Source organism: Uranotaenia lowii, chromosome 2 (genome assembly GCF_029784155.1).
Source record: "Uranotaenia lowii strain MFRU-FL chromosome 2, ASM2978415v1, whole genome shotgun sequence".
NCBI lineage: Eukaryota > Metazoa > Arthropoda > Insecta > Diptera > Culicidae > Uranotaenia > Uranotaenia lowii.
Window position 1 is genome coordinate 181,378,022 of NC_073692.1, and position 23,384 is coordinate 181,401,405.

At 35.7% G+C, this 23,384-nt stretch overlaps 2 protein-coding genes and 1 long non-coding RNA gene across 3 annotated transcripts; all 3 read left to right on the forward strand.

The window, feature by feature from the left end:
* Positions 1-4,701: 4,701 nt before the first annotated feature.
* On the forward strand, positions 4,702-13,177 carry LOC129742133 (uncharacterized). The gene is made up of 5 exons (XM_055733977.1): positions 4,702-5,827; positions 5,892-6,960; positions 7,033-7,567; positions 7,736-7,808; positions 12,882-13,177. The coding sequence occupies exons 1-5, from the start codon at positions 4,702-4,704 to the stop codon at positions 13,175-13,177; spliced, it is 3,099 nt and encodes a 1,032-aa protein (XP_055589952.1).
* Positions 13,050-13,705, forward strand: LOC129740954 (uncharacterized). The gene is made up of 2 exons (XM_055732615.1): positions 13,050-13,433; positions 13,492-13,705. Exons 1-2 carry the CDS (start codon positions 13,181-13,183, stop codon positions 13,563-13,565), a joined length of 327 nt encoding a protein of 108 aa, XP_055588590.1. The 5' UTR covers positions 13,050-13,180; the 3' UTR covers positions 13,566-13,705.
* A 6,939-nt stretch (positions 13,706-20,644) lies between these two features.
* LOC129741671 (uncharacterized) lies at positions 20,645-21,544 on the forward strand. The gene is made up of 3 exons (XR_008736475.1): positions 20,645-20,688; positions 20,797-21,242; positions 21,305-21,544. It is a non-coding gene; the product is annotated as an uncharacterized LOC129741671 (long non-coding RNA).
* Positions 21,545-23,384: the final 1,840 nt, after the last annotated feature.

Below are 23,384 nucleotides of genomic sequence, written 5' to 3' on the forward strand. Positions count from 1 at the left end.
TTATGATTGAAAGTTACAGAAGGGAAAGTCATTTATGTTTCCTATGTTTTAATACTTAATTGATTTTGGAAGATTTTGGGTTCCTAAATTCAAATCAATCAATTTCAAAAAGAAATTTTAATATTTTTTTTTAAACCCAAAAATAAACCTACATGAATACGTACAACAGATTTTAAACCTTTCTGATGTCTTTCATTCAATCAATCTTGCTTAGATATTTTAGTTTCAGAAACAACGCATTAAAAAATTAAATAATATCTAAATAATAAATCTGGCATCATTCAAAAAAGTTTTTGAAAATTTGATATTTATGATTATAACTTATTTCCCAACATTGCCGAAGTCTTCAAAACCTTTTTACTGGTACGGTGCCTCAAGAAATATGAAAGATTTATTTTGTTCATTAAATTTAGTTCAAAATTTCCATTTTTTGTTGAATTGGAACAAAAATGACAAAACGGAAACTTTTATCACTTTTTTCCTCCAATGTCAAAATTACTCGCGGTCCTTGAGAAAATCGATTACTAAATTGAAACATTTTTTTTATATCTTTGTCATGTAGTTTTGCCAGCGCATAAATTTATTGAATGTATTTTTTAACCTATTTTTAGTATTTATATCTAAAATAAGAGCTTATATTACTCTTATATTGCTTGAAATTTTCTGCCATGTGTTATCGATAAAAATTGTAAATCTTATTTTTAAATCCTTAGCACATTTAGGACTAACTATGAAAAGTTTCGTCTAAGAAACATCACTCCTGATTTTTTCCTGTATTTATGAACTAAAACTGGTTTCAATAAGTGGGCTAGCTTAAAAAAAAATACTGCATATCGTATAAGAAATGAATTTGTTTTAAAATTCAAAGTGTTCTCCTACTTTATTCAGTCAAAGAGTTTTGAATTAAAAAACTGGCGATGCAAATCTAATTGAATCTGAAATAAGAATTTTCTATATGATTCTCAATCTTTCTCTTTTTATGTGATAATCTTAAATACCACCCTACTTTATAAATATCAAACTTAAGGAGAAGAGATTTTAAACTGATTTTATTATCAAAATTTGTGTACTCTGTTTGGGGGGCTATCATTCGTCGTTTAAACAATAAAGTTATGCTGTTGAGAAAAAGAGACTATTAAAGCTCCTACTAACCTATAATAAATGATGGTTATAGTCTTCACAAAAGCTTACTTGTAGAAGTTAATGGTCTGGATAAATTATATGTGCTGCTGCAAGCATTTGCGGTATACTGCAGTTCGAAAGATAAAGGTTTTAAAAGATTTAGCTCAGTTCGCCCGTGGAAACCGTTTCATAAACAATTGATTTAGATTTTCTAAAAAAACTGTATAAATCTGTATTAGTGTTCAAAAATCTGTATAAAAATCTGTATCTGTATCTTATCTGTATTGGCGTTGAAAAATCTGTATAATACAGAAAAATCTGTATATATGACACCGCTGGCTTTGACTGCGGGCGGCGATGTCTTTTGGCGACTTCCAGAAATTTTTGACAGTAGCGGTGCGATGTTTTTCTTTTGTACACGAACGATTTTCTTAACCTATAATGAGTCTTCAGCTTACTCAATAACGCTGAAATTACACAGTAGGGGAGAAGCGGGCTATATGCGCCTATTAAGCAGAACACTGATTTAATCAAAATTATTAGTGCTTAGATTCGAAGTTTTATTGATAAAAATCATTTATTTGTTCTATTTAATGTTATTTTAGGATAGAGGCATTTTACAAACATGATGGGGGAGTACAAAAACACTCTCTTATTGCACTTTCTAATCATTATGAAACCTTCGTAAAAGCTTAAAATAGTTTAACTTTTTAAGTGCATTTGAATAAGAAACAAAAGCTTGAGCTTATTTACGTATAATTTTTTATAAGTCAAAATATTACATCAAAAAATTTAAAAACCTTGTATGAATTTTTAATTTTTTTTGAGTTGATAAAATAAAATTCTTTCTTGCTTATCACCTATAAAGCGTATCCCCTCAAAGTGCATTGATTAGATATGTTGTCTTGTCAGCCATTTCGTCAAACGACGCGCAGGTGCATTTAATTCGCTAGGCGAATTTAGGAACACCTTCCCCTACATGTGTGTTAAAGATTTGTCTATGAAAACGAACCGGAAGTCGCAGCGAACAACGTAAGAAAGTCACTGATAATAAATAAGCTATTTAAAAATTCAATGATAACAAGGTATATCTTAAATTGCCGTTTCAAAGAAAGAAGCATCCTAAACATTTTTTCTTCTTTAAGGTGGTTCATAAATTGTTACTAGCGTTGGTCATTAAAATAATTGAAAAAAAACCGGAATAAAAACTAGTTAAAATGAAATGCAAAAAAAAAATTAAAAAAGGTCATGTTTTTTAATTTGTTATTTCTACAACTATACATTTTTTGTCAATTCTTTTTTTTTGTAATTTTACTCGGTATTGCTATTTTAAACATTTTTTTTAATTTATGCATTTTTCTGTTTTTGGTATTTATGAACTTTTCAAGTTCTTTCAATTTAAAAAAAAAAAAATATTAAATTTCTCACGTGGGTATGAAACAAAATGTAAACAAACAGTTTTATAACGAAAAAAATACAAAAACTGATATAAACTGGTCGCAACTTCTTTCAATTGACAATATTCAAGGCCTGGACAACATATTCTATACGTGAAATACAAATTTTTAAGTTGCGGCAGTTTTCTGTGAATTCTCATGATGTTTCATACGACGTAATGAAAGCTCACGCGAGATTTTTATATTTTTTTATTTGAGTAGGTTTTGCAGTTATTGCAGTTGTTGTAATTTTTGTCATTTTAACAGTTTTTTGTTTTTTTTTAAATTTTAGTCATTTTTGTAATTTTAAGTTAAAAATTGTGAACATACAAAACGAGTTTGACTCCTTAAAGCCTCAAGGTATCAGCCGTTTCAAATGAAGAAATTATGAAAAAAAAAAATTTATTTAGTTTTCTAAATTTTTTAAATTTTTGTAATTATTTATTTTTTTTTGTAAATGTTTTCATATTTTTTTTGTTATTTCTTTCTTTGAAACGGTTCATACCTTAAGACTTTAAGGAGCCAAACTCGTTTTGTACTTTTACTATTGTTTTGGGGAGATGGGGGCATAATGGCCACCTTAAGGAAAACGCTTATTTAACCATAGAAAATAGCTATAATATGGAGGATACATTATTGTTTTGTGTTCAGACACTTGAAAAGCCTATTCCCTAACGGGCGGAAACGTGAAAAACTAGATGAAAACGTTAAAAAATGCATTTTAAAAAATTTTGCCAAAAGTGAAGTAACCGGTAAAAGTTCAAAAGAGTAATTGTTAAACATATTATTTTTAAACATTATTGTTAACTTGGGTTTCTTCTAATAAAAATAAAACAACGGACACACGTCTTGTTTGGTTGCAAGTCAGGAGTAGAAGACCTGATTCTTTTATTGAGTGTTACGCAGAGACTCGCCAGCGAGGATCTCATTTTAGTATTTTCCTGAATGGAATTGTATCTTGAGGTCGAATGGCTATTTGGTCGAATACTACAATTCCTCCACCCTTTAATAGAAGGTTTCTACATTAACTAAATTAAATCTAATAAAACTATCTTGTTTTAAACTTTTCTTCGAACGTATTTTTCTAATACAAAATTCACTTGAATAAACTATTCAATTCGATATCTATCTAAAGGTTGTACAATATTAACAAAAATCTTTATGGATTTTTTTTCATTTTTACTGCTCCAAGGTTTTCACTGACAGCTATCCTGCCGCTGCCGGCAAGTCTGTCCCATATGCAAAAACAACGAATCGAGAAAAACGGCTTTAAAGATTTTATTAACTTTCGTGGATTTCTCGGTTGAAACTTTACATTTTCTACTTTTTTCTTCACAGATATTGTGGTAGTCCATAATTTAACATCACCACTGGGCTACGAAGAAGCACCCATCGTTAATACGTGTACGACACAACCGTGGGGCTAGAGTAAAGCAAGCAGAGTAAAAGTGCCGAGGTTCTCTAATAAAAGCTCTTATTAAAAGTAACATATAAAGTGTTTATTCAATCCGGTTTATACAGATTATCACATCTGGCGACGACGGATAAACATTGGAGAGTATTAAAGGTAAGATTTACGAAAAAATCATCATAAAAATGATGAAATTACAGTTTTTATAAATCGAAATCTGAAACGTTTTTCGAACAAACAAAATGGAGTCGTTAAGACTCGAGAAAAAAAATCCAATTGAAATCTAATTCCATTTGTTTTGTTACGTTTATTTTAGCGAATCTTGATTAGATTCGAACACTGGTGTTGGTGCATAGCACGACATAGGTCAGATTAAGACCGGAAATAGGCAGGAAGCCGTTAGGTCAAGAAAGACCGGAACTAGGCAGGAAGCCGTTAGGTCAAGGAAGACCGGAACTAGGCAGGAAGCCGTTAGGTCAAGGAAGACCGGAACTAGGCAGGAAGCCGTTAGGTCAAGGAAGACCGGAACTAGACAGGCTGCCGCCAGGTCGAGGAAGACCGCATCGGGGCCCGAAGCCAAAAAGCGAAAGCCGGGTAGAAAGGCTGTGGATATTCAATTTCGGATCTGAAAAGCTGACACGGTGTGTCTGAAGGTAAATATTGTTAAAAAAAAAAAAAAGAAATTATAAAAAAAATAAACAAAACTTTTTGATTTTGTTAGGTCCAGGAAAAATGGACAAATGGGACCTACCACAATTCAAATTTAGGTCGATACCAAACAACATCATCCGAGATGAGTGGCAAAAGTATAAACGGAATTTCGGATACATAGCTGCGGCTAATGGAGAAAAGGACAAAACTCGTCTAAAGAATATTTTCCTAGCTCGAGCCGGCCCTGATGTTCAAGAAATATTTTCTTCGTTGCCAGGAGCTGATGTCGAAGAAGATGAGGAAAACGAAATTGACCCATACAAGATCGCTATAGAGAAACTCGATGAATATTTTTCTCCCAAGCAACATGCTGCTTTCGAAAGAAATTCTTATTGGAATTTGAAACCAATGGAAAAAGAATCTTTGGAAAAATTTTTATGGCGTTCACTCGAGACAGCTCAGAAATGCGACTTCGGAAGTACCAAAGAAGAGAGTAGGAACATTGCTGTCGTCGACAAGATGATTTTGTTTTCACCGCCTGAACTCAAAGAGAAACTTTTACAGAAAGACTCCTTAACACTGGATGAACTAACTCGAATGGTCAGTTCGTACGAAGCTGTTAAGTATCAATCGCAGCAGATGAACACTGCTTCATCTACTACAGATAGTTCAACCTCTAGTTATTGGACAGACAACGGTTCAAATGTGTGCAAGATCCAGGGCTCATCGAAAGGCCCAAACGGTGAGTGCTACCGATGCGGCCAAAAGAGCCATTATGGGAATGACCCTCAGTGTCCCGCAAAAGATGAGAAATGTAGGAAATGTAAGAGGGTAGGCCATTTCCATAAGAGATGCCGTACGATCCAGCGCACATCATATCCTCAGAAAAGAAACGCAGACAGCAAACCAGAATGGCGAACAAAGAAACCGAAACCTTATGGTGTTATGCGTGTTCGGGAAAACGAAGAGCAGGAACCACAAACACCTAATTTCATTTTTAGCATTGGGAATGGTGATGAATTTCTATGGGTGAAAGTGGGAGGAGTTATGATTCAAATGTTGATCGATTCGGGAAGTGCCAAGAATATTCTTGATGACAGAACTTGGGCTTACATGCAAACTCACGGAGTCAAAGTTGAAAAGTTTCGCAAGAAAACAGATCAAACATTCCGTGCATATGGACGCAATTCAGAGCCATTGACAGTAGGTTTGTATCTAAAGTAAATTTGTCGTTTTAATGGGGAAATAAGAATTTTTCTATGAAATTTTAGATGGAATGTTTGAGGCAGTTGTTTCCGTTGAAGATGCTGGAAAACGAGTTGAAAGAAAGGATTGTTTTTATGTGGTTCAAGGAGGATCACAACCATTACTAGGACGATTGACTGCTACAAAGCTTGGAGTGTTGTCTATTGGTTTACCTAGCATGCAGGCAAGGGTGAACCGAATTGTAGACGAGAAGAGACCTTTTCCGAAAATTAAAGATCTAAAACTCAGAATTCCAATCGATAGAACAATAACTCCTGTGGTACAACACGTTAGACGTCCACCTATTGCCCTTCTTACACGCATTGAAGACAAATTGTCAACACTCCTCGCTACGGATATCATTGAACCGGTAACCGGAGTTAGCGAATGGGTGTCACCCCTAGTAACAATCGTAAAAGATAACGGGGATCTTCGTCTATGTGTAGACATGAGGCGCGCAAATCAGGCCATACGACGAGAACGCCACATGATGCCGACTATAGAAGATTTCCTGCCTCGACTCAAGGCTGCAAAATTTTTCAGCAGACTTGATATTAAGGAATCTTACTACCAAGTGGAACTCGAAGAAGATTGCCGAGACATAACAACGTTCATCACACATAAGGGTCTGTATCGTTTCAAGCGGCTGATGTTTGGCGTGAGCTGTGCGCCCGAAATGTTTCAGAAGACGTTAGAGCAGATCCTGGCCGGTTGTGAGAACACAATCAACTATATCGATGACATCGTGATTTTCGGAAGGACGGAAGAAGACCATGACCAAGCATTGCATCAGGTTCTAGCAACACTCAAGGAGAAAGAAGTGTTGTTGAATCACAAGAAATGCGTATTCAAGACGACGGAGATTGAATTCTTGGGACATGTGATATCTGAGGAAGGCATACGCCCAACTGCCAGCAAGATAGAAGCCCTGCAGAAATTTCGAGCGCCGAAAACTGCTGAGGAGGTTCGCAGTTTTCTCGGACTGGTGACATACATCGGTCGTTTCTTACCGGACTTAGCAACAGCCACTGCTCCGTTACGTGAGTTAACACAATCTGCCAAACAGTTTGTTTGGCACAACCGTCATCAACAATCGTTTGAAAGATTAAAGAAGATGATCTGCGACATTCGAATCTAGCATTTCTTCGACAATTCTTTGCGAACCAGGGTTATCACGGATGCGTCCCCAGTGGCCTTAGGCGCGGTCCTGGTGCAGTTTGAAGGCATCAATGATAATGATCCTCGTGTTATCTGCTACGCCAGCAAAAGCCTCACTGCAACGGAGAAACGATACTGCCAAACGGAGCGTGAAGCTTTGGCAATTGTTTGGGCGGTAGAACGATTGTCGGTCTACTTGATTGGCCGGAAGTTCGAATTGGAAACCGATCACAAACCGCTAGAGATTATCTTCTCGCCATATTCCAGACCGTGTGCGAGAATAGAACGATGGGTTTTACGCCTACAATCGTTTACGTTTGAAGTTAAATACAGAAAGGGTTCAAGCAACGTAGCAGACTCGTTCTCACGCCTAGTAGAAGATGAAAACGCGGTGGAATTCGAAAAGGATAACAAGTTTCTCATTTTGGCGGTCACGGAATCAGTAGCAGTGGATGTTGGAGAAGTAGAACGCGTGGTAGAAGCAGATCAACAATTACAACTAGTAGTCGAAGCTTTACGGACTGGATCGTGGACCCGACCGGAGGTAAAAGCATTTGAACCGTTTCGGAACGAACTAGGACTTGTTGGGGATCTTTTAGTTCGTGGGAGTAAACTAGTTATACCAGCACAACTGAGAAGGAGCGACGTGTTCGGCGGGTTCCAGAGAAGCTGAAGGATTTTGTACTGTAAGAGTTTTAAAAAAAAATTATAGAAAAAGGAAGATGTGGTAGTCCATAATTTAACATCACCACTGGGCTACGAAGAAGCACCCATCGTTAATACGTGTACGACACAACCGTGGGGCTAGAGTAAAGCAAGCAGAGTAAAAGTGCCGAGGTTCTCTAATAAAAGCTCTTATTAAAAGTAACATATAAAGTGTTTATTCAATCTGGTTTATACAGATTATCACAGATATTAAGATAATTGTTGTAGAATTTCGTCCAATGTGTTTTTGATTTGGAAGTTGTTGATGCGGAGGAGAAAATAATGATGAGACAGCCTTGCGAGTATATTTCCCATGCGGATTAAATATACCCGCAAAGCTGTCCCATATTTGGCTTTTCTTTTGTCAGTTGATCATTTGATTCTCTCTATCTGCGCTGTATTATTCACTTTACTGGTTGTTTACTGATAAAAATAAGTTTGAAACGATGTTTATGACATGTTCAGATAGTCAAAGAGATTGAGTGGGTCTAAAATGAAATGAATAACAACGTTCCATGAATAAAACAACCTGTACTATCATATTTTGGAAAGCTTTTCGGTCGATTATCTTTTTAGAAAGACTATAAATACCTTCAAATTAAATTAATGCTGAATCAGAAACAGCAAAGTATCTTGGCTGCAAATATTTGATGAGAAAAATCAATTCAATATGACTTAAGCGTGTGCTACCAGGAACGCGTATTTTTGTTTATAGATTTTATGAAAGTCCAAGCAGCAAGTAACAGCATGACAAATACCAAAAAAATATGGCTTTGTAGCTGACTATTTTCCATGTTTTACAAAGAACAATTCAATAAGCTTCATGCGAAATTAAAAAAAACTGTTTAATGGAATTTACCCATTAGGCTAAACTTAGCTTGTAAAAATTATGGAAATTGTTAATTTTAACTTTACTGTACTGTTTTATCAGTCTAACTTTCGCAATTTCAATGAATGCTTATTTTGTCGCACACATTGTATGAATATTTGTAAAATTAACGTAAATTAGAGGAGCAATTTTGAAGCATTCTGTATAAATAGACATATGGGACAGCTTTGCGGGTTTATTTCATATAGGACAGACATGACTTGGTATTTTTTTCATATATGTTGAGAACAAAGTTATGAAAGTTTTTAGTCTAAATTGAAGAACTAACTGTATTTGAACGATTTTTGAGATAAACTGAAAAATGACGAAAATGCATATGGGACAGTCTTGCGAATAGCGGCAGTATCCTCCTCCCGAAAGGTGAAACAAAGCAGCTACAAAATGGCAAAATCATCTTTGGAATGAAATCCATTTCCTCCACCTTCATTTCGACCGCAGCGAGTACCAAAATGTCCAGAAAGTACAAAATCACGGTGCTGAAAAAGACCATGGGGTTGCTCCTGCAACTACCAAAGTTCTCATCGTGGAAAATGGGAAATGTCCTAGTTTTCAGAGAGAATCTTTAACACTCTTCACACGACGTCCATGCGACGCCGAAGCTCCGCTCACAGTGTTTTTGCTCCAAAAACACCTGAAAAATATTTGTAGAAAACCGAGCTTATCAAACAAAAACTGCGCCAACATAACATCTCCAAAATTAAAGTTAAATGATTTTGGACGTCTTTTCCTTACATTCAGAAGGAATCCATTAAATAACGTAAGGCTTAACTGCCAGTTTTGGAATAATATAGCTTCATTTATTTTTTTAAATTCAACTCATATCTTGTTAAATGATGCTCTGATTGATTTTTTTTTTTTGTAATACAAACCAAATTATCACGTATGTCAAAATGTGGCATGTTACATTTATGCTTCCAACGTCAGTATAGGTATGTAAAACACGTTCATATGAATTTTCCCCTTTCAATAAGGTTAAAAATACTATCAGTGATAAATCCAGTTTAAACAATCAAATAAAAATCACACCCGAAACATCGTAATATCGTGATGTCAATAATGTTTTCAATGATAACGTTAAACATCTTGTTAAACGATTTGCAAATATAACCAAAATCACCAATATGGAAAATCAAAATCAATAAACTTTTTCGCAAAACCTAATAATTTCATGAATCAATGAAATTGGTGAAAAATTTCACTTCAATCTTGTTGAAAAACCGAAACTTGTACTCTAAAGGATCCGCTTTTCTTTGAATCTTCTTTCCAGAAACAAAACCTATGAAGCTTCGAGTTATTTTACTTTTTGGTTATAAATCGCTGATCTGTATTTTGTTGTTGTTGAAATATCACACAAGATGAAAAAAAAACTTTGAGCAAGACAAAACGGATTCACTGATTTGTTTTTTTTTTATAAAAATAAAAAACAACAGAAAGGGTAACAAAATTACATACCACTCACCAGGATATTCAACTGGTGTTCCAAAATCGTCAAACGAAAAAAAAAAAATTATGCGCTGAGCGAACGTAAACGTACGTCAAAATTTTGCTTCGAAAACTAAACCACTCCTTCAAACGCAACAGCAGCAAAGCAAAATCCAGGCACAACGGCAAAACACCTCCTGGCACAGCAAACCGCAAAATCTCACTATTATTCGACTTTTAAAAGCAAGCTTCTCTGATCGAAGAAATTCTAGACAGAAATCTGCCACGATACATTTTAACAAAACTGTTGTCGTCGATGCAATCACATGCATTTTGCGGTCCAGAAAACTCAGCATCGTTGACGTGACATTTCTTCGGATGTTGAGTGCCGGCAATGGCAGTGCTCCCAGGAGTTTGGTAAAAAAAGCTTAGTGGGGAACTCACCACTTGACACAAAGCTGTTGAAAAAAAAAAAACAACAAAACGAAAATCATAAAAAATAGAGAAGAAAAAACAAAATGGTGCTCAACAGCCAAAAATGTGCTTTCCTAAAAAAATTTTATGTTATTTTTAAAATCAAATGGAAAGTCTCCATATCAAAACGTCTATGCGTGGATAAAAAAAAACTTTGTAAAAAATGGTACAGTGTAATAGGAAAGGAATAAAACCACTATTCAAAAGGCCAGAGCCACTAATAGCAGTAACGCTTTCAAATTCACTTAAGTACCAAACCTACTTACAATGCGGCAGTTCGAAAGTAAAAATAACTTTGAACTAGCCGCTCCTGCATCCTCGTCGCCACTTGAAGTAACCGGTAAAAGTTCAAAAGAGTAATTGTTAAACATATTATTTTTAAACATTATTGTTAACTTGGGTTTCTTCTAATAAAAATAAAACAACGGACACACGTCTTGTTTGGTTGCAAGTCAGGAGTAGAAGACCTGATTCTTTTATGGGGCCGTCCATAAATGATGTCACGCGTTAGGGGGGGGAGAGGGGGTTTTGATTTTTGTGACAATTTGTGACACGGGGGGGGGGGGTCAACTTGAGCGTGACATCACTTATCATTACAAAAAAAAACGCAGCAAAACAATAACAAATAATTTTATCCTAAATTCAATAAAACTATACTTGCACCATTCATTTAATGAATAATAATACTCACGTAATCCCTTTTGGTAAATTTTATTAGCATAAGAAAGTTCACAAGAACACTTTCACTGCAACACTCAGGAAAGTCCTTTCCACTTAAATTGTGGCAAATCGTGAACAGGATTGCTTGGCTATTCTAACCTGTGGAGAAGATTTGGATTGCGAATGGATTGAAGAAGAGGAACTAGATTTTGATGGTTGGATAGATATTTGGTCATTGATATGGAAAGTCATCAACATAATCCTTGGACTCATGATTGAAATGTGTTTTAAGCAATGATTGAAGGCTTGTTAAAAGTTGTTAACCTTTTTTTCAATTCTTTGAATAAAACTGATAAATTTAAAAAAAGCAACATTTTTAATCAAATTTCTATGAGTTGAAAATTTTACTCCAGGGGGGGGGGGGATTAGGAAAACGTGACGTAATACAAAAGGGGGGTTACGGAATTTGTGACAATATGTGACGGAGGGGGGAGGGGGGGGGTAAATTTTTTCCAAATTTCGCGTGACATCATTAATGGACAGCCCCTATTGAGTGTTACGCAGAGACTCGCCAGCGAGGATCTCATTTTAGTATTTTCCTGAATGGAATTGTATCTTGAGGTCGAATGGCTTTTTGGTCGAATACTACAAAAAGCTGAAAACCAGCCACTGTAGAGGCATAATGAGAACCCCCCCTGAGGCAGTATGAGCACCATTAATCAGAGCAAGATGTGCGTTTTCTGTCGGGGAATCTAGCAGCGAATTCAACTCGATGAAGTCAGATTTGTCGTAGATTCATCAAACAAAGCAATAACAAAATAATCAAGGTCTGTTTGTAGAATACAAACAATTCACGCACGCTCATACATTATGGGCTTTGTTTGGAGGATGATGCTTCTAGCCGTAAAATGTAACAATAAAAAAAGCGATCATGAATTGTAAATGGAAAAAAATCACCTCGAACAGAAATCGAACTCTAGTCTTTTAATTACCTCTCCGACACCTTACCAATAGGCTGAATCGTCGGATGGAAACTAGTCAAGGTGTGGCTCTATAAATCAATTTTAATTCGCTGCTAGATTCAACGGCAGAAAATGCTCATTATGCCTCGATAATATGGTGCTCTATATGTCCCTAGTCAACAAATTTAAGTAAAAACGTGTTTTAAAATTGATTCAAGTGAAAAATCAAAAATTTTATGATGCTGAAAATTGAGAAACAATGTGTAGATCATGTTGCAGTGCGTACATTTCAGATCAATCTGATTTAAAGGTCATAAAAGCTTATTTGGTGGTGCTCAAAAATTATAATATTTACGTCACTTGAGAACCTTGCCCGAATAGACCAAGACCATGGTTCTACATTGTAATAACAATGGTTTACGTCTTAACAATGAAAAACAATGTAAAATCTCAATCCCTTCAAAAAGTAAAATTTGTGTTGTATTGTGAAATTACCGTAAATATGGCAATAACCATGAAATAAATGGTTAATACATAATATTTCACTGTATGTGTTACCTAGATAGCTCGGACTTCAAGATGAGCGTGTACATTTTGAATGCGCGCCATTTTGGCGAAAAAATCTTTGCAGTCAATTTTTTAAAGCGAACAGCGAAGAAATATTTAGGATGGTGAGTAACTTTTGAACCTGAATTATGTTTTTTTAATCTGTTTTTTTTAAATACATTTATTTTTTATTTCTATAGATGCTGTTCCACGGCTTCTGCCACATGCAGCCAAAAATGGCGGTAAAGTTCCCCGGGTGGTACTGCCGGGAGACGGCAGTGAAAATCGAGCCGTCGGAAATGTGCACGATCTCGCGAAGGATCTGGTCTCTATAGTGAATATAGTGACGGCAACATATACGTATACGGATAACAGCAGCAACCAAATGCTACTTATCTTCCGGCGCCAGTTCAAGCCGCCCATCAGCGGATGTCGGCAATTGAGAGATTCGAGAATGGTCCACTTCCAGATCCATCGTCAGCACCAGCACCAGTGATTAATGAACTTAATGGTCCCAAACCGGAGGGAGCAGATGCACCGCAACAGAACGAAGACGACGAAGGACCAGCAGCAGCTGCCAACAATCGTGATAATCGAAATAGTGTTCCCTATCGCTTCTCGGCCTAAAAGCAAAGATCAATATGTAGAAATGGTGTCCCCAATGGCATCGCCGAATACAACGTCCCACAGCAACCGGAGCGCCCATGTAGGAGCAATCGGAGCCGAGCAAATTCCGTTGGAGGTTATGAACGGTAAATTACCTTTTTTTTTAAATTCAACATTATAATGTACGAAAATGTCTTTTTGCAGTACGGTTTATTCTACATTGTGGTAACAAGAACAAGCACCCGCCGAGAATAATGCCTCATTTTGAAATAGCTTAGAAAACAACAACCCAGTGGCCGAGGTAGCGGACGATGGCAATCAACAGCGACCTGCTCACGCATTCTTCCGGTATCTGAACCTGGGGCCGGGTGCTCCCGTGCACAACTACGTGAGCCTTAATCAGATTCATACCGACGATGTTCCTGTGCAACAAATCTGCAAAACGTAATTCCTGCTTGAATCCCGGTGACTGATAGGAATTACTTTATTAATTTAAAATCCTAACAAAATAAAATGATAGGAATTACGTAATCGGTTACAAAAACAACAGAAAGCATTTAAAGCAATATAAAAATAAATTAATTTTTTTTTTAATTCCTTTTTTCAATCAACCAGTTTGCTAAAGTTATTTCTTGTTTTAAGGAATAATATTCCTGATTGGGCGTGCTTTTCAATGAAAGTTTATTAAAAAGCACAACTAATCATGAATAAAATTCCTTGAAATGAGTAATAACTTAGCAAACAGTTCCAATCAATAAAAACAAAAATAATTCATGGTAAACCATGTAATTTCATGGTTGAAACAATACTTATGTACCATAGAAAAACCTAGATTTCCATCTTCGTTAGAACAATGTAAATAAACGGATTTTCATGATTTTACAATGAAAAAGTGGAAGCTGTTATCACCATGAACTTCATATTTTTGAGCTTCCGAATGTATGGAAAATTGCCACTTTTTTCATGGTCACGCTGCATAACAATACCCCTTTTTCATGGTTATTTTCGCCAAAACGATGAAATGTATGGTCGAAAACTATGAACTTCAATGTATATTCACGGTATCGTGGATCGTAAAAGTCATGGTGTAAACCATCAAATTCATGGTTTTGTGATTATGAACTTGATGGTTTTTTCACGGTGCAAGTCTATTCGGGTTATCGTTTGATTGGAAATAAATACACCCTTTTTAAAAGTGATCCATAGTTGTTGTCAAAATAATAAAAATAATTTGGGTAAAACGTAACTGAATGCTGATGGTTTCAAATTAGCAAAACTACTTTGTTCAAAAATTACAAAAATTATGGGTTTTATTTTAATTGGTTTATAATTTGAAAATCCTTAGTGTATTGGATTGATTTCAGATATTTTTTTGATTTTTAAATCAAACATACACGATTCAATATTGAATTTTATAATAAATATACTTTCAATTCTTTATACGGTTTTTTTCTTATTGAGTTTTTTCGGTGAGTGAAACAACTTTTTTAAATTTTACGTAACGTTTCGGGTTACTTTTCTTCACCCATCATCAGACGTAAAAAATAAAGCAGCACAATTTTATTCTGTTCGGCTGCTTGTCGGTTTGTTTCAGTAAACAAACCGACAAGCAGCTGAACAGAATAAAATTGTGCTGCTTTATTTTTTACGTCTGATGATGGGTGAAGAAAAGTAACCCGAAACGTTACGTAAAATTTAAAAAAGTTGTTTCACTCACCGAAAAAACTCAATAAGAAAAAAACCGTATAAAAAGTACCGGTGATAAACTTTTATTCATCATTCAATTCTTTAAATATAAAATTATATACCTAGATTTCTTCTAAACGGGGCAGCATTTTCAGCACCGGGAACACCATAATCTCAGGGACAAAATATAATTTTGCATGGTCAGTAGCCGGAATCATGATTAAACGGGCCCGTATGATGTACGTGATCGTTCCCGATGTTTCCAGATCGGCCGGACTCAGGCTACGTATATGGTAGTACCTCTTGCTGTCGGGACATTTGAATTTTTTTTCCTGGTGGATTAAAAAAATTGTTTTACAAAGTACAAATAAATTGAAACAAACTCACCATCATAGTCGCTGGCATTCGGAAACATTCTATCCTCCGAATTGCGAATACCGGTTTAGTTTCCGCTTCCTCTAGCACTTTGGCTTTTCCAGATCCAAACCGCTTGCGCATGTTAAAGGTGACAATGAAGAATTTATGGTCCTGTTCTGTGGTAACTGTTGCAATTTTCCTTCGAAATAGTATTTCATTCAAAGACTTTACCTTTTTTTCCATTCCAACTTTGCATCTTTCGACCACACAAAACCTTCCGTAATTTTTTTTGTTCTTTCACCATCAAAATCGAATCTAGGATGACTTTCATCGTTCATCCCCGTACCTTCTGCGCTCAATCAGTTCACGCTCACCCATTCATTCATCTATATTTTCTCTCTCACAGGCACCACTCAAATTGCGCGAAGAGATGATTGTCTTTTACACTGTTAGCTTGAATCAATCAGCTTAGTTAATAAAATGCGGTTATTCAAGTCAAATGAATAATCTTGAATAAATAATATCTCAGTACATTAATGTTGTTTTGATCAATGTATATAAATTTCAACAATTTGCATTTCATATATTTAAATCCTCATGACATATCTACCACATGTTCCAGGAAGGCCTTCCGACTGAGATCTTCGGCCTGAGTTGAGGCCGCCTTTGCATAATAATTGCATTTGTCGCCTTTACTTCCTTCACTCCGCTGCTGCTGATCATTCCTTTGTGTTGATTCCAGACTCGTTCTCGGTGGCAATTCCAGGAAAATGGTTTAATTAGGTGACCACATTTTGGGCCGTTTGTAGTTTAGTTTTTTTTTACTGTTGATGTTCGGATGATGCTTTTTTTCTTATTCTTCTTTTTTCATTCTTCAACTTTTCGTTTTAAAGTCACACGTTTATAAAAATAGACTAGTTATAGGTTTTAAAACAAATCAAATTTTGATTTCCAGTAATAAAGGATGAGCGTGTAAAAATAGCAAAATTTTGTAATTATTTCCAATCGTTATTTTCATCAAAACAAATTAAAAATAAGCATCTAAAAGACAAAATAAAATAACAAAACGTTTTGTTGAACTAACCCCCCGTCTTTTTTCTGCGTGTTGGTAAATATCAGTACAGATATAAACAAAACAAATACCATGACAAGAAATTGACAGCCATTTTTGACATGTCGCTTAGAATTCCCATATAGGTTCTTTAAAACACCTTCAAGTATCTTAATGGTACGTTTTAGAATGTTACGCGAACGTTATCGACCTTCTTGAAAGTAGTTCTATTGAATGCGCTTAGAAGTTCCGTTATCGATAGTTTATCCTTTCAAAGGGCGATAGAAGTTCCTGAGTAACTTTTACGCGACAAGAGTCACCTGAAGTTCCCGTAAAACATTTTTTCAGCCAAATGTGAACTTCGGAGTTCGGAGTTAAGTAAAAACGCGACTTTTGGTTGCTTGGGTATTCATAAGGACTCTCATATCTTTTGTTTAATGACTTGGAAACTGGTCAAGCAAATGGAACCAAATTTGGCATGGGAGAACAATTTTATACAAGTAAAACATTTATTTTGGCAGAATTTAGGAACTTATGAATAAATGAATACAGAGTCCTAATTTTAGACCTACTAAATAATAATTGGAAAACAAATTTTATGTCAGGGTTTGAGAACAGAAAAGAATATTTGTAAGCGTTGCTAGTCTGTCGGAGGATGTTGCAGTGATCTTGTTGTAAATTTATTTAAATAACGTTGCCGTGGTGTTCGTGGGGTTTAAGGGTTTCTCTTTGGTGAGGCAGTTCACAAACCCACCCTAACCCAGTGAACGACAAAGCGAAAATGTTCGTTCTACAACCCGCCACCAGAGGACCGCAGGAAGATGTGAGCCGCATATGGAGCGAATTGGCGAAGGGGCGAAATGATCGGGCAAAGCGAAAACAGACGCAGACGAGGGCAATGAACGGTAATGGGGTTAAAGCAGGTCAAGACGGAAATGGTCATAGACTTTGCCATTAGTTCGCGAACGCATTCAGAGATCTCACGCAAAAATTCAGAGATCCTCTAATTAGTTTAAATACAGAAACGTGTGGTGTTTTGTTCTTCCCGTTAAAATTGTGGAACAGGAACTACCACCCGCAGAAGAGTCCCAGAAGAAATCTATTGGTGACAGACAATATTAGAACTCCAGGTAATCCTACGCCATTTTACCGTTGCCCATAACCGTCCCCTAATTGGTTCCTGAACATTAATAGGACCCCGCTGTTTTGAGTTAAACTATAAACTGACTCAATCCCAGAGCGTCTTGCGCGACGCCCGATAACGTCGACCGACAACCGCTACAACGTCGGTTTGACCTACACCGGTACCTGGTTCAGCACCCAAGGTGGGACCAGGTACGTTATTGCCACGCTTACCGTCGAAGACCCAACAGTGCCCGGTTCAGCACCCAAGGTGGGGCCGGGTACATTCCGCGAGAATCAGCGGACCTCAAAGCCGACCTAAACGAACCCGAGCTCGACGCCGAAGGAGGAAGAAGGAGCACATTCCCGCTACTTTTCCCGCAACACAGCTAAAGGTCAGATAGAAGTAAGAAAGTGGTGGGTGGAATCCGAAAATAATAAAAGGTACCAATTTGCTAAGCCGAGGAGTTTTCCCTTAGATTTCCCGAACTTCCCTGCAACGTAGTATTTTTGTGGTAAGCGTGCCGACCCTAGGGATTGTTAGGGGTTCACTGCACTTTCTATCGATTGGCTAACAGCCAGTCTTACATATTCAAGAAAATTAGAATAAATCACTTCTGTATTGCAATTCGAAACTCAAGTTGCAGCATTCAATTATACAAGGTGTAGCAAAGCACACTTTCAGCTATTTTCATAAAAAAAAAGAGTATTCGTCTATCTGTCATCTACAGATCCGAAAACTACTGAAGCTAGACTATAAATTTGGAATTTTTATGTGACTTTCATCAAATTTGCTACAAAGAAACTATGCCGTAATGAGATGGTTCGTTGTATCAATGACACGTTTTGAAATGTTCATATGATTTATTGCATTGAAAGACACTCTTTTTGTTTCAAAGCGAGAGGGTCCCATTCAAATTCAATGTAAAATATATCAAAACTCGATCAATTTCCATACGATTTTGATCAAATTTGTGACACATTCAAGTTTTGGGGTGATGATGGTGGTAAGTGTTCAAATGTGTTTACAGGGGGGCTCTCACACAAAATTAACTAAAATGAACTGAAACCATTTTCAACAGATTTTCAATGAAAAAAAAAAAGATTTGTGACAGTATGGAATATCATTCTATTTTCAATAGGAGTAGAAAATTTTGATTTAATCAGATGTTTTGTTGTATTCAAGAACCCTCATATTTTTTTGAATAGAAGTCTTTTTCGTGAAACCAGCATGAATTTGGAATACAATCCAAACATTTTTATATGATTTCCATCAAAATTGATAAGAAAATTTACAGATATTATTTTTTGTTAATTTGTTATATTTATAAATACTCATCGTTTTTTTTTAAGAGGACTCCAAGCCCAAATGATTTACTTCTATACATTTTTCAGTATAAATTTCTGAAAGGCATTGATCTGAAATTGTTAACAATTTTTTTTCAACTTTTTTCTTAATATTCATTTTAAGCTTTCATTGTATGTATACTGTAAATTTTTGTCTCGATTTCCAGCAAACAAAATTGCTGGAAAAGTTCAGCAATCCAAATTTTTACTGGAAACCAGTAATCGGTTTTCGAATTGCTGGATTTTTCAGCATTCGGTTGTGTTCTTGTCATTTTTGCTGAAAAATCAGCAATCGGTTTTCAAATTGCTGGACTTTCCAGCAATTGATCTAGTTTGCTGGAAAATCAGCAATCGAGTTGTCAATTTGGAGTTTGTTTTTGTGTCGTACGCTGAGGTAAGATTCTATTTCACAAATTTTGGTCAAATTAATATAATTATTTTATTCTCCTTTATATTCTAGCAACCAGGCATCAAGTCAAGGGTAAGTTTTTATTGTACAGGTATATATTCCACAGAAGATACTAATCAAAACTATTTTTACAGATGGCGGATGATCAACACTGCGACACAAAGCGGCCACCCCAGAGCCGGTTTTAGAAAGTAGTAAAAAAGGTTTTTTTTTTAAATAAATAAATCCGTTATTGAAAAATGGGAGAAAATAATAAAAATAATTTGTTTTGCTTATTATATGCACAGCCAATATTAAACTGTAATTTTGAATTGAAATATAAATTTCATACTAAATACTGCCGGTTGTGTTGAAAGAAATAGCTGGTTTCCAGCAATCTGGATTGCTGATTTTCCAGCAATTTGAAATGCTGGAAACCAGCATTAACGTTTGCTGTTTTTCCAGCAATTTAAATTGCTGGAAATTTTGCTGGAAAGTCAGCGGGACAAAAACCAGCAAAATTTTGCTGGTTTCCAGCAAAAAAAAAATTGCAGTAGCATGGACTCAAACAATTATTCTGGGTACAAACCGCGGTCGTTTATTGTTTTGTTTTTCCCTCATCATTTCTATCGGTCGCGATTTTGGTGCGAGGAAAAAGTTTTGTTTTCCATTCCGATTCATTCGAATCTGTGCAGTCGTAATAAGGCATTTCCCGACTTGTCAACCGAACAGCTGATTTCTCATGTTTACAATTTTCGGCATCTGGTGGTAGGGTAAAAATAACAACAACACTACGCATGTTCAATGGCCGAATAGTAACGAAACCAAATTGGTGGTGCAATAGTAATGGTTATGCAAAATTCTTAATTTTTTAAACTAGCTAAAATTTAAAAATTGTAGACATGACATACTTTGAAGGTAATGTTGATGTTATGTAATGTTAATTTGAAAAAAATATATCTTTTGAAGAAATAATTTAACAGTGGTAATCTCCCAAGTTCAAAATGGCGACCAGTAGTTGTTTACATTTTTCAAAACAAAAACAGAATGCTACCCTACCACCATCTGTCTCAGGAAATGCTCTATTGTTTCCGGTTCCGGTGCGTTCCGTTTACCACCAGTTGTTGATAGTGACATTAAAACTGACCTGGTCTGTTCGCTACCGGGAGGCAACAATAAATATTCGTGTGGGGCACCTTTTTGCCATTTTCTACCGGAACTGCATTTAAGTTTTCCGATTCCCGGGCCAGTACCGACCAATCTGAAGATGAACGACAAGGAGGAATTATGTATAGCAAGAGGCAGATTGATACAATTTCTGGTGATTTTTTCCGGTAAGTGTAGTTTGAACAAAAGCGAAATTTCGTCATGTGATAACAATACATAAAATTTTGTTTTCTAGACATGAAAAACTACCGTCAAGGCATCAAAAGTTCGATTCCCCGAGATGGTAAGCAGATTTCGCTGGTTATTATCAATCCAAATCCATCTCCCGGCCCATCACTAAGATGTAGGTGGATGCGGGAAAATTATTATTCCGATTCCATTCAAAACTTAGGTAACGGTGTGTTCGGATTGTTCCTTGGAGAAAACCAATCGTTTGGGGCGAATGTTTGCACTGATTCCTGCATCTTCAAGTTGTTAAACTACCAGGCCAACCAGCAGCGCCGAGCCAAAAAAACGACGCGGAGAAATCAAACATGACCAATGCGGAGCGAAAAATATTCTATTGATTTTCCTGGTAAGTGAATTAAAAAAATGATTTTGTCTTGTGATCATAACATTAAAAATATTTTTTTTGGAAAGCAGCAGCTCATCTGATTGCGATAGTTACACCAATCGGTAAAAATGTACGGTTTCAGTACGGTGATGGAAAAAGTGCAGGAAATCTGCATTTTCATTCCAACAATTTATAATTAAACCTCCAACGTACGTCGTAATGGGAAGCACCGGATTGCTGTTATGAGAGGAATTGCCATAATCTCTTCCAGGTGATTTAGTGGGGTAAGTGAAGTTGTGAAACGATTTTGGTATTCCTCCAATTTAACATTATTTTATTTACATAGTATTCCGTCTCCGACATAACTTGCCGAACATAATTCCTAAAATTCACTGGGTTCATAGCAACCGTTCTCCAATTTCTCGGGCACCCCACGTTCGCCAGATCACGCTCCACTTGGTCTAACCACCTCGCTCGTTGCGCCCCCGCTCGTCTTGTTCCTACCGGATTCGTAGCGAACACCTGTTTTGCAGGACAGTCGTCCGGCATTCTCGCAACATGTCCCGCCCAGCGTATCCGGCCAGCCTTCACCACCTTCTGGATACTATTATTTGATGAAGGTATGTTAAATTGGGGGGTTTTGACCCCCACCCCCCAATTTAACATACCTTCATCAAATAAAATAAGAAATGCAAAATAATATTTCGAAGTGGATGCATTATTTTATTTTAAATATTATTTTTGATATAAAAAAAACCTAAATAAGGAAAATTGTTGCTATCAGCTAACAATAAAATAAGCTGTCTAAAAAATCATTTGAAATCAGAGTTTTGCACCTTAAACCACATATAACTTCATTTTACAGTTACAATGAAACATGCATATCAATTAATATCTTTTAGATAAATTAAATTTAGTTTAAGCATTAAATCGATTTGAATTAGAAATGCAAAATAATATTTCGAAATGGCTGCATTTTTTAATACAATCTTACTTTCTATTGCAAAATCAAAATAAGGAAAATGGTTGCTATCGGGTAGCAATAAAAAAGCTGTTTTCTTCGAAACATTAAATTAAAAAAATGCACTAAACTTAAATATTTCTATCATTTAGGTGATGGAGCCTAATTTTACCATGCTACTATCCATTCGAACATCATAGTCTGCTTGGGCAATCCCATTTTTCATCTTTTCCGACATCCATGCTCGAGGAAGGTTCAAGGTGGTGCATCCAGTACCAAAGGCAGTTGAAAAAAAATCCACAGTTTTTTCTATGATTCATTTCGATTGGGAACCATTATCTCCTGGGATCAATTTGAATTTTTTTTTTGAATTTGAATGGGAATCATGACGTCTATGGTCAAATTAATAGTTAAATGATCAAACCGTGACATCACCAGGGATTTTCTTTCACAGTGACAGTAAGACGAAATATATCTTATAGTTTTACAGTTTATTCAAAAAATAAGACTCCCGAATTGTTAAAATAATGTTATTCTCATGCCTGTCAACAGCTTCGTCGATTTTATTTTATTCAAATGTTTTTTTTATGAATTCGTTCACATTATGTACACTGAAATGATTGATTCCGTTATTCGTATACAGTTTTAAGAGTCAGTTTTTTTAAGACGCTATCGATTGATGATATCCAAAGGACCCGACCGATTTATTTGAAGTTTTCGATTTCTATCCCCTATTATAGTAAGTGAAGATATTTTTTTTTCTTTTTTTGTAACATAATGCTAACACGTCTACAAAATTTCTATAACCTGATTGCTCGTTGCAAACAAACAAAAATAAATCAGTACGATATGGCAGTAACGAAATCCCAAGACATTTTTGTTATTTTTTTCCCAATGCAGTCAATAACCTTTCTTATTGAAAATTAGAAAACTGATTTGCAACAATTTCTCGTGTTTTTTTACTTTTAACTTTAATATTTAACTTTCTCAATAAATCTTGGACTTTAAACTATGATGGCCGAAAATTGTTTACTGAAGTACACCGCAAGACATCCTTATGTCCTTCTGATAAAAACAACTAGGTTAATGATTTTTTTCACAAAAAAAAAAGAAAATTGAAACGAAAACCTTAAGGAAACGATAAAATCCGTAAAGGAGATGCTTTCAACAAATTTATTACAACATTTTAGTTCAATATCATCATAATTGAGCCTGAATTATGGAAAATCATTGAAAATAAAAGTCTCGATTCAAACTGAAAGTTGTGAAAAAATTATAAATTTTTCAAAATTGTAGAGAAACATGGAAAATCAAAGAAAGGAAGAACTGTGAGTGATTGTAGTATACACTGTGGCATTCATTTGTGTTACGAAAAAGTTTTACTGAACAATTTGCAAAGATAACTTAAGAATCGGCAAAAAAGACTTCAAAATAAAATTTAATCATTTCAGGATGTCTATCTCGG

Excerpts from the sequence above, each read along its gene's own strand:
- LOC129742133 (XM_055733977.1), top strand. The coding sequence starts at position 4,702 with ATGGACAAATGGGACCTACCACAATTCAAATTTAGGTCGATACCAAAC. Across the intron at positions 6,961-7,032 it reads CACAACCGTCATCAACAATC|GGTTATCACGGATGCGTCCC; the intron begins GTTTGAAAGATT and ends TTTGCGAACCAG. Across the intron at positions 7,568-7,735 it reads GATCGTGGACCCGACCGGAG|AAAAAGGAAGATGTGGTAGT; the intron begins GTAAAAGCATTT and ends AAAAAATTATAG.
- LOC129740954 (XM_055732615.1), top strand. The coding sequence starts at position 13,181 with ATGAACTTAATGGTCCCAAACCGGAGGGAGCAGATGCACCGCAACAGA. Across the intron at positions 13,434-13,491 it reads TCCGTTGGAGGTTATGAACG|TACGGTTTATTCTACATTGT; the intron begins GTAAATTACCTT and ends GTCTTTTTGCAG.